General features: G+C 39.1%; 1 protein-coding gene across 2 annotated transcripts in view; it reads right to left on the reverse strand.

Annotated features, from left to right (window-relative positions):
- Positions 1-2,029: 2,029 nt before the first annotated feature.
- The window catches only part of EML6 (EMAP like 6), a 297,843-nt gene continuing 288,600 nt past the window's right edge, over positions 2,030-11,272 (reverse strand). For both annotated transcript variants that reach the window (XM_027864986.1, XM_027864987.1), the window contains 4 exons: positions 5,841-5,944; positions 4,580-4,733; positions 3,760-3,860; positions 2,030-2,320 (listed from right to left, as the gene is read on the reverse strand). In XM_027864986.1, the coding sequence (XP_027720787.1) occupies positions 2,296-2,320; positions 3,760-3,860; positions 4,580-4,733; positions 5,841-5,944 (384 nt within the window). In that variant the 3' untranslated portion in view covers positions 2,030-2,295. The remainder of the gene's footprint in view (positions 2,321-3,759; positions 3,861-4,579; positions 4,734-5,840; positions 5,945-11,272) is intronic.

An 11,272-nucleotide genomic window follows, 5' to 3' on the forward strand; every position in this document is an offset into this window, starting at 1 on the left:
TGTACTATATGCAGGTCACCTATTAAATTTAAACATGAATCAAGTTGTTGACAATAAAAGTCAACATTGAAAATGTGTTTGTAATCAAATTTATTTGACACATAACAAAAATGTTTTCAAATTGTGTTTTTTAAACACTTTAAACAATTGAAAAATAAACTCATGCGCCAATATTTTAATTTACATTAGGATACAGTGCAGGATTTATACATAAAATCATACCATATAAATGCTTACAAATTATATATTAAATGTTTTCCTGACACACACAGACACTATTGCTCTTAAATATGGTTTTCACACATCACCATTGATCAGTTCGTTGTATTTTCACATGTTTATTTCTATTTAAGGTACAATCAATATGAAAGGCCAACAGTAGTACAACATAGGCAAATGTGGTGATCACCCAGCATCACCAGCCAATATGGTTACATTATTAATACAGGGGGAAAAATTAAACTCTAGTGAAGACTGCATAGGGACTCATGGATCTGACAAACTAATTGTATATTAATATAAGGCATTAATAAATTTGGCATTGAAAAATAGCTTAATGAATGATGTATTTCATTGAGAATGCTGAAGCACTTGTGATGTTAGGATCTTTAATCCTTAATTGAAGATATTTCATTTTGCTATTTTTTTGTCTAAACATGATAAAATAGCCAATAGCTCTTAAATTTCAGTAGTTTAGTTCAATAAATATGTATATGGAATAGCTAGTGTATACTTTCAGTACTGCCAATCAATACGGTGTACTTAGGCCTACCTTCCTTCTGTATTATTCTCTGCCCTACTCTGTAGTCCACAAACATTTGTTAAGTGCCTTCTTTATGCAAGGCACTAGGTTAGGGCCCTGTGGTCTATTACTGATCATAGTTTATTTTGACCAGTAATAGATTACAGTATAATCTTAGATGGTGTGGTTTGGGAAAATCTATTAAGTGAAACTCACTTTATAAACATGATAGGCAATTTTTAAGTTGTTTTTTTTTTGGTGTGTTTTTTTTAATTACCGAGACTAAGTTGTAGCAAATACCTCAGGGGCTTAGAAATTAGTCACACAGGGATTTTTGTTCTGACTTCTTCCTGAAGCAAGACAATGGACCAAAAGCCAACAACCTTAGTGAAGGCTGCCTGCCAGTTTTGAGAGGTGGGAAGTAAGAAGGGAAGGAATAGGGATGTGGGCAAGACTGAGATTCAGTTCAGCCATCGCTAGTATCACTCAGGAAGCAGAGGCAGCAAAGATTTTAATTGATGGCTATTTACCATCAAAGCACAGACTAGAACATAAAACAAGTGAGTTTGGAGTCCATCTTCTTGTGCCTTTGAAGCAGCCTTTTTTATTTCTAGAATTTTTGAAAAATGGGATTTGAGGTCTGGGTTGCTTAGTGAACTAAGCTTAGTGAAAATCTCAGTTATTCATCCTCCACTCCACCCCTACTGCATTAAAATAACAACTTTAGCTCACCTGTGTCCATTATTTCTGAAGCAGATGACTTATGTCATCCCATTACAAATTGTGCAAAGAATAAAAGCAGGACAGGAATGAGAAACTACATATCCGCTAAGGGTGTTTGGTTAGCCCTCAGTTTTAAAGTTATAGCACCATGTGTAGAAAGCAGGTATTTGTGGGAGGTGAGAGTAGCCCACATGACTAAAAACTTTGAAAGGCACTTTATGGATATAAAACTTTGCAAATAAAACACTAAAAAATTAACATTTTCAACTTTTTTTTTTGTACATGGCTCATTTGGTTTTTGAAAGTGTTTAGCTTTAGTGGAAAACTGTACTTTTAGCATTCCTTTTATCCCAGTGCGTATAACTTAGAATTAATCTTGTTCAAGATAGTGATTTTGAGAAGGTGAACATCTCCTAAAATGTGTGAAAACAGGACATAAAACATAGGCTTTTAAGAAGTTACAATGCAAAGTAAAGTTATGTAATTGTTAGGGCAACTGAGGCTTAAAATTTTGTCAGTGGGCTACATTATCAGACAAGATTTTGACTGCATGTGTGTGTGTGTGTGTGTGTGTGTGTGTGATGGTTTTTATTCTTTAGGAATAGGGGCCACCAAAGTCTTAACGTTTGGTTTTCTTTCTCCATGGGATTTATCAGTTTTGTGAATTCCAGGTTGTTAGAGTGCTTCCTTAGAACACCACAATTGTGACTGCATCCTCTTACATCAATCATTTCCAAGCACCTGAAAAGGTAAAGAGGCACCTGGCCACAGCCTCTGAAGTGCAGCAGTAATGTGATACGTTTCTCCTGGTTTTGTGTCTTTTTGTTATTTTACAAACATCTCCACACGAATATACTGAAAAAAGAAAAAGACAATAGTTAATTTATATTGGCAAATTTTCAGCTGCCTGAGAGTCTGTTGGGCAGTCAAATGCATGTTTGATTTGTGTTAGCTTCTCTTCTTTTGTGTGGGGATGGGGGAACTGTTAGGAAAGAGTTTTTGTTTTTTTTTTCTGACATCACCTGGCTGTGAGAGCATTGCCTGCCATCATGCCTCTCAAAGTTCGAATACCAAGGCACATAGTTCATTCCCTCAAGGCTTACAGCCCACCATGGACCTAACAGTAGACCCCTTGTTTTTCCCTGTGAGGGTAAATTACTTATATCTGCTTTTCCTCATTACTCAGGCAGCCAGAAATTACTTAGCATCACTTCTAAGTTTGTACATCCCATGACATGTAAGGTGGCTGGTTGCTAGTATTCAGCTATTTAAAAATGGTTGCTGAGTGCTAAGCAGTGACCAAAGATGGACAAGATGGAGAGTCTATGACCCTACAGGCTGAGAAGTGATCTGGCCTCCTGGTGGTACTGCAGCTTTTAAGTAGGTTGGGGAGAGGAGATGATGCCAAAAAAACAAAAAAAACAAAAAAAAAACTTGGAACAACTAAAATCCAAATGGCTCTTCCTCCCTCATCAGTCCCTGCAACCTGAAATATACTCATGTTGCAGTGAGGTGCATCATCAGTGTGGGTGTCTTTCAAATACGAGTAAAGTGGATTGAGCTAGTCCTTATTAACATGGGTGTTTATTGGATGAACTTCAAGGGTCCCCTACTAAACAGAAAATTTCACCGAGTGCCAAACACAGAGAAGATTGGGAAAAGAGGTTAAAGAGCTTGCTGTGGTTCTGGCACTTGGCTGAAAATCTTCCTTTCGAAAGTATATGGGTGCTCTGGGGTTACACAGGGATTCTACTATTCTGCTGTTATACCATACAAAACAAGCAGTCAAGAGGATGCATTTAAGCTAATTTTAAATACTTTGACTATAATTTTGCTATCTTGATTTAAACTGATGAATAATGGATATGCTTAGACATCTGGATCGAGGACCATCTACCCTTCTATTTATCTATGAACAGCTATGTCCTAGATGCTATCAGCCCATGGAAGTCAACTAACCATTTTAGGTGAGCTGGAGTCAACTTGAAGGGATGGGGCTAATACCTGCATTTCATTTGGTCACATGACCACAGTGTTAACCAGTCATGTGCCCCTTGGGGTACGCAGTATTCCAAGGCTACTTTGAAGCTGTCCAGAGCTCTTAGATTTTGATTAGGACCTTGAACTTTGATGCTATCTTTCTCCATAAGAACTCAAAAATAATCTACAGTCTTATTTAATGAGGTCAGGCCTGGTGAGACTCAGGAGGCAGTTGGAGACCTGGTAGAAATAATCCCTGAAGAGTGGACCTAGGGGACAGAAGACCATATCTATGAAATTGCATTGTAGGTTACCTGCAATCATCTCCTCCAGTGCTGATCACATACTTGTCGTCATGAGAGAATCGGATATTGGTCACGTGAGCCGAATGACCAAAGTAACGTTTGTGTTTGGCCTGTAAGTGAAAGTTAACACCAAGGAAATTGGATAAGGGTGTTGGAGTATTCCAGTCCCTCCCAGCAGTCACAAATATCTCAAAGCCGCCTTCTAGGATCTCCCCAACTTTATGCCAATTTCCTGATCTACCCACACTTTGTCTGGTGGCTTCTTCCCAACCTACTTTTTCTCTCTTGCTCTTTTTCATACTCTAGGCCTTTTGCCCCCTTTTCCACTTTATACCCCGTGATATTTTTTACTTAGTTGACCTCCTCTCCATTCAGATAAAATTCACACCCTTTATCCTAGAAAGTCTACTTTCTATGATTGTGGGAATATGAATAGCTTCCGAAGCACAACTGAGCAAAAGCTATTTTTTGTTGCCTCCAGCATCTTACAAAGCACCATGTTAAGTTTAGTTATTGTCTAATATTGGCTACAGGGAGATGGACCAGATTACTAAAGGCTGTGTTTTCAGTGTAAGGAGCTGCCATTCCTTACCCTGGGAACTCTGGCTTATAATTAATTAGACTTCTGCTTGGCCTCTCATCCTCCACCTCTTAACTCCACCTCTGCCCCTGAACATCTATTCCCATTCCTGGGCATACCATGGCTTATGCACCAGAGGTACTAAATAGTAAAATCACAGGATTGGCCAACTGGCTAATAGGCCTATGGGTGCCAGGGGATTTGGGAAAAATACCCAGCACAGGCAGCTACATTCTAATGAGGACTTACAAATTTTTCTGTGCATGGAAAATCAAAGAGTTTCACCAGCCCGAAGTCATCTCCAGTGGCAACATTCAGGCCAGCATGGGTCACACAGGCACAGTTGACATCAGCCTTATCTGCATTTCGGGGCCAGATCCCAATGACTTCATCTCCTAGAATGCTATTCCAGCCAGAAAAGAACAACATGGGAATAGGGATTGGGAAGCCACATGAGTGAATTTCCTAAAGTCCCTCAGAGGTAATAAATCCAGAGGAAGAGGGGGGCATCTTTTTATCCCAGAACTCTTTCCTCATGCTTGCTTTATAACTCCCAGTACAAACCAAAGGGGTCTGTGAAATTCTCTATTCAGTTCTAGCCACATGGTTAAGGTGACTAATAACCCCTTATTTTCCTTTTCCTTATCTGTTTTTGCTAATGTAGCACTCTACAAAGCAATATTTTCTTCTTCTCTCTTCTCCATTAACTAATATCCTTGGTCCCTGCACAATATACTCCCTTCTGAGTATTTTCCTACATTGTTTAACCATCTGCTAAATGATAATATTCTAAATCCCTGCCTCCACCTCCTACCACCTATATAGGCAGCTGTTAATCTTTTTTCAGTTGTGTCTGACTCTTCATGATCCCATTCAAGGTTGTCTTGGCAGAAATACTGGAGTAGTTTGCCATTTCCCTTTCCAGCTCATTTCACAGATGAGGGAACTGAGGCAAACAGGATTAAGTGACTTGCCCTATATCACACAGCTGGTAAGTGTCTGAGGCCAGATTTGAACTCAGGAAGATGAGTCTTTCTGACTCAAGGCCCTGGCCTCTATCCAATGCTCTATCTCCACATAGTTTGGACTCCTAAAATTAGATCTTAAAAGAAAAAATGTAGAAAAATACTGAAAGCAACATTTATTATAGATCCTACTCAGATTTTATATCTAAGTTGTAAAGAAAGTTCAGCCTGTGTTTGAATCAACATGGTAATTATAGTCTTGCTTCTCTCCCAAGTCTATCATCAACTGGCCACCTGTAGTGGCACCTAAGGCTCAGGTCCTTGGGTCTGAATCTATTGGGAGGAGCTTGGCCTACGTAGGAGGTGAGTCATTTCCCCTGAACTCATTAAAAGGAATTGGAGATTTCTTCTAAGAGTAGATTTAAGAAGAGCGAATTCTCATTTCAAAATTTCAAGCAAGTTTGGAATTAGGAGCCTAACTGATCCTGAGACAAAGGGAATAAATACATTGTGATGTTTTCCTCGGAGGATTTGCTTTGTATTACCTTGTCCAGGTGGCCCAGGTGATATTCTCGATAACTGTGGCATCAGTCACCTGCTTCCCCAGTGGGACTTCGTGGACCTGACGCTTGTAAGACCCTGTTGAAACCTGTAAGTGAACGGGAACCCATAGTAACCAGCTTTTTCTTGTCTAAGAGGATATTACCTCTGGTGCATTTTCCCCAAAACACCCACCTAGCCTCAGCAATAGTTGGGGCCATCCCAAGAGCTCTGCTCTTCATTCCAGGCTAAGTTGGAGCTAAGAGCTATGCAGCTAATCCAGAGAGCTAAGTGTCTGTCACTACCCCCATCCTCTCAGGAGTGATAACAGCTATCACCCACTCTAGCTTTTCTACACCCTTATTGTGTTAATCAGTATAATTCTAATAACAACCATAATACTAGCTAGTCTTTATATATTGCTTTAAGATTAGCAAAACTCTTTACAAATATCTCATTTAATTCTCACAACAACCGGGAGGTTGGGGCGATTGTCCTCATTTTATAGATGAGAAAACTGAGGCAGACAGAGAAAGGCTAAAGAACTTGCCCAAGGTCACACAGGTAGTAAGTATCTAAGGCACGATTTGAACTCAGGTTTTTCTGACTCCAGTTCTAGCACTCTAACCATTATGCCACCTCCTAACTTACGAAATGTGAGCTCGTTTTTAAAATATTTTGATAACTATTTCAATATGTAATTAGTTTCCTTTGTAATCTCATGTATTTTGTTTTATGCACTTAAAGACATAATTCTGAGTAGTCCATGGGCTTCACCAGACTACCCAAAGGGTCCATGACTCTAAAAAAGGTTAATAACCCCAACTCTAGAGAGCGGCTTGTTCCTTCAGTAAGTAGTTATTGAGCACCTATTGTGTTGAAGACCCTGTGCTCACACAGTGATGAAAACCAAGCCAAATGTCTCCCAGCAGAAGAGGTGCTCTGGACTCTTCTGGGAAAATCTGGACACTTTGGCCATTGTGGACACATCAAAAGATACCATTTTCCCCCTTTTGCAATGGACATTTCAAAATGAGGCCCAATGGGGGACCCCCCCTCCACTGTTTGCTGAAGATGTAGGAGATCCAACTAGATCCTTTTCCCAGTTCTTCATTAGCTTCCTTCAGGAACACCACTAATATGTTTTCACAGTGGAAAACATATAGCTCCTTCTTTATGTGCCTAACCCTTTTTCAAATTCAATATCAAAGAAGGATGAGGCCAACTTAACAGGAATCTTAAAGCAAAATGTGATTCTTGGTAGAACTGACTAGTTTGAAACTGCAGGATTCTTATCAGCTTCTTTTTGGAAGTCTATAAATGAACAGGAGGATTTAGGAGAGATAAAGCAAAGCAAAAATTTTAGGTGCTGGAAGCTCTTGGTCTCTGCTTTTTATAAGTCAGGGACTGATAAAACTTAATTTCTCACTTTCTACAATTATAGTAGATAAAAAGATTCAGGTTAGCCAAAAAGTCCTTTAAATTCCTTCATCTAATCCTGAAATAATTCCTCTACCTGTGCCCTCGATCCCGTCCCCTACTATTGGACCATTGTTCCATGTGGTTCCTTCTTTCCCAGTCCTAAAATAAAAGCCTTTTTCTTGTTTGAGAGGATATTACCTCTGGTAATTACCTCTGTTGTAAGGTTCTGCAATACAGGCCAGCCTATATTCCATTGGACTGCTCTCCCATCTCTCTCTTATTCACTGCTAAATTTCTTGAAAAGTTGTCTATTCCTGATACCCTCCATTTTCTTACTGCCCATTTTTTCTTACAGTTTGGCTTCTGCAATCATCACGAGTGAAATTGCTGTCTCTAAGGTCACCAATATCTTCTTCATTGTAAAATGCAGTGATGCTTTCCTGGTCCTCATCCTCATTGACTTCTGATACTATTAACTACCCCCCTCTTAGATACATTTTCCTTCTTTGTAGTCAGATATCCACACTCTTACTTATTCCTCCTTTTTTGTCTTTGTCACTAGCTCATCACTCTCTTCTCAGACCGTTACAGAATGTGTCCTAGGCTTTCTCTTCTCTCTGAATTTTCTTCCTTGGCAATCTCATTCACTCCCGTAGGTTTAACTATCATGTCTCCACAGCCAACTCCTAAATCTGTCCCTCTTCTAAGTTCCAGGCTGGCATCTCTAACTGTCTACTACTAGTGTTCTCTCTGCTAGTAATTTCCATGTATACATCCTACTGGTACCTCAAGCTAAATATTAAAAACTGAGCTCATTATGTTTCTCCCCAAAATACTTCTCTGTATGACTTTATAACTTCTGTCACTATTGCTACTGTTCATCTAGTCTCCATCACCTTGGCTTGCAGCAGCTGTGGGACTGCTGAACAAATCAACACTGTCACAAGAGACAGTGAAGAGCCGCCAGCATTTGAGTTTTGCTGATTGGCATTATAAGTTTATCAGGTGTCAAGTAGTGGGGAATTTAAGGAGGAGGAAAGAGAAATCTTCCCGTTGGTAGTAGTATCAGTTGTTGTTCAGCCGTTTTTCAGTTGTATCTGACTCTTCATGAAAGTATGTTTCATTGTTCTCACGAACCAGGAAGGATCATTATAATGACTGAAAGATCAGCAGTCTATCCTCTAACAATAGGTCTTAAACACATCTGTATCACCATTTATTTCTCAAATGTACATAGGTACCACCATGATAAATAAAATACTTGTTCAGTTGTGTTTGATTCTTCATGACCCCATTTGGGGTTTTCTTGGCAGAGTTACTGGAGTGGTTTGCCATTTCCTTCTCTAGCTCATTTTACAGGTAAGGAAACTTAGGCAAATAGGGCTAATATGACTTGCCCAGGGTCACACAGCTAGTAAGTGTCTTATTTGAACTCACAAAGAAGAGTGTTACTGACTCCAGGCCCACCACCACCTTAGGCTGGCCTGTATTGCAGAACCTTATAACAGTTTCAGTTGCTTTCAGATAAGAACTCACTTCATCTCCCCCTTCTATGCATCAGCACAAGCTGTCATAAATGCCAAGAATGCAAATGTTCTGATTTCCAGAAAGCGAAAAGAATGGAGTCAGCAGACTATAGGCCACACTATTGTTTAACTTAGATTTCTTCCAAAATTCTAGAACTAAAGAGTAGTCATTAATAGTTCAATTTCAAGTTGGAAAGTATCCACTGGAGTTTTCCAGGGATCTGTGCCTGGCCCTGTGCCATTTCAGTAATTGGCATATTATTGTAATTGGCTTAGAACACAGACACAGATGATATGCTAATCAAATTTGCAGATGATTTGAAGCTGGGAGGGATGGCTAACACATTGGATGATACAGCCAGAATCCCGAAAGACCTTGACAGGTAGTAGAACATTCAATATTCACTCACTTGCCAAGTGTTGTTGATTCTACTTGTACAAAATCTTTCACATCCATCCCTTCTTATTCACACAAACACTGCCATCCTAGTTCAGGTCCTGATCACCTCTCACTGGGAGTGTGGCCATACCTTCTGCCTTAGTTTTCCTGCCTCAAATCTCTCCCTTCTCCAATCCATCCTGCACACAACCACCAAAATGGCTTTCATAAGGCTAAGGTCTGACTATGTCACTCCTCTACAGAATGAACTTCAATGACTGTATTAGCTTCAGAATAAAACATAAACTCCTCTGGCATTTATAGCGCTTCATTAGCTGGCCCCAGCCTAACTTTACAGGCTTATTATACATTTTCCCCTTACTTATTCTGTAGTCTAGTCAAATTAGATTTCTTGCAATTCTGTTTTTTTTTGTACATACTTAAATATGTATGCCTGTTGCCTCCTCTTTTAGAATATAGACTTCTGGAGGATAGAGATCATTTAATTTTTACCTTTGTATTCCTAGGACCTAACTCAGAACCTGGCACATAGCAGATATTCATTAAATGTTTGCTTGCTTGACCATTGTGCCTAATCAAAATTTAATAGGGATATTTAAGAAGATAACATGTAATAGGGATATATGTAAAGTCATATAATTGGGTGCAAAAATTAACTTCTCAAGTACAAAATGGATGAGGAATAGGTAGAATTCATTTGAAAAATAACTGGTGGTTTAAGTAGATTTCAAGCTTGACGTGGCTTCTCAAAAAGCTAACACAAATGCAGTCCTTGGTTTCCTAGACCCCAGATCGCAGGAAATTTGGAGGCCCTTCCCAGGATCATGGAGAATTGTTGAGCTAGACTAGAATATTCATAGGCATCTAGAAAGACTAAATTAATTTTGAGGTTCTATTAACCTGAAGCAAGGGACTTCCACCCAAATTTAAGGGCATCAGGCAGGGGAGTCAGAGATGCATGTGGATTAATGTGGAACACAAGAGAAGAAAAGATTGATATATGGAAGAAGTAAACTAGAGCTGAGACAATATTGAATTGATATTTGTGGCAACTGGTGATATTTAAGTCTGATCGACACCCTCTTCCTTCCTCAGGTTTTTCACAGAGCACAGTGCTAGGAAAAATTCATATTCAGGGTTAAATATAAAAATATTTCTTTAGCAACAACCACCCCCACCCCCACCCCATTCCTGCCAGGCCAACTATGAAGAGAGCATAGCAGGGAGAAAACAGGTGTTGTGAACTTCATCACAATCTTTTATATGTCATTTAAATATTAAATGAAAAAATAAATCACATGACTATTTATAGTGATTTTTATATCTCCCAGCCTCTAGCATAGTGTTTTGCGCACGGTAGATATTAAGAGGCAGCCAGGTAGCACAGTGGATAGAACTGGACTTAATGTTAAGAAACCTTGACTTTTTTTTTTGTCTTTCCTGTTGCATAGCTACCTATTAGAATCCATCTGAGATTCTAGTGAGGCAAAAAGAGAAAATATTGTGAAAGAAAGAAAAAAACTCACCTGAGTGTATCATAATACTATTATAATAATTTTCGACGTAGTAAACAGTTTTCCCAGTGGTAAGGTAATGGTGATGGTAAGGGGTGAAATTGGTTGCCTTTTGAAAATAATGAACTCTGACTTGTTCATCTGACTTGTTATACCAAATTTTATAGTTAACAAATTCACTGAGTACTGAATAAGAAGTTCTAGTTCTCTTGGACAGAATGAGAGGAGGGATGCAATAGAAAATATAGATGATATAAAATTAAGTAACAGCAAAATGACAGAGTCTTAGTAGAGAGAAAGATGGCCTTTAAAGCATGGAAAACATGGATTTAAGTCCCACTTTTGACATCTGTTGGTTGTGTGATCCTGGGAAAGTTACCTAACTTCTCAGGGCGAGAGAAAACTCTCCAAGAGTAGAGGTTGAAGAAAAGATAACTTCCTATATTGGTAGAAGGAGTTTCTTCCCATGGGATCTTCTCATACCATTGAAATCATAGGAATATTCATTATAGCCTTATCCTATCCTATCCTATCCTATCCTATCCTATCCTATCCTATCCTATCCTATCCTATCC

Source organism: Vombatus ursinus, unplaced genomic scaffold (assembly GCF_900497805.2).
Source record: "Vombatus ursinus unplaced genomic scaffold, bare-nosed wombat genome assembly UNPS02014778.1, whole genome shotgun sequence".
NCBI lineage: Eukaryota > Metazoa > Chordata > Mammalia > Diprotodontia > Vombatidae > Vombatus > Vombatus ursinus.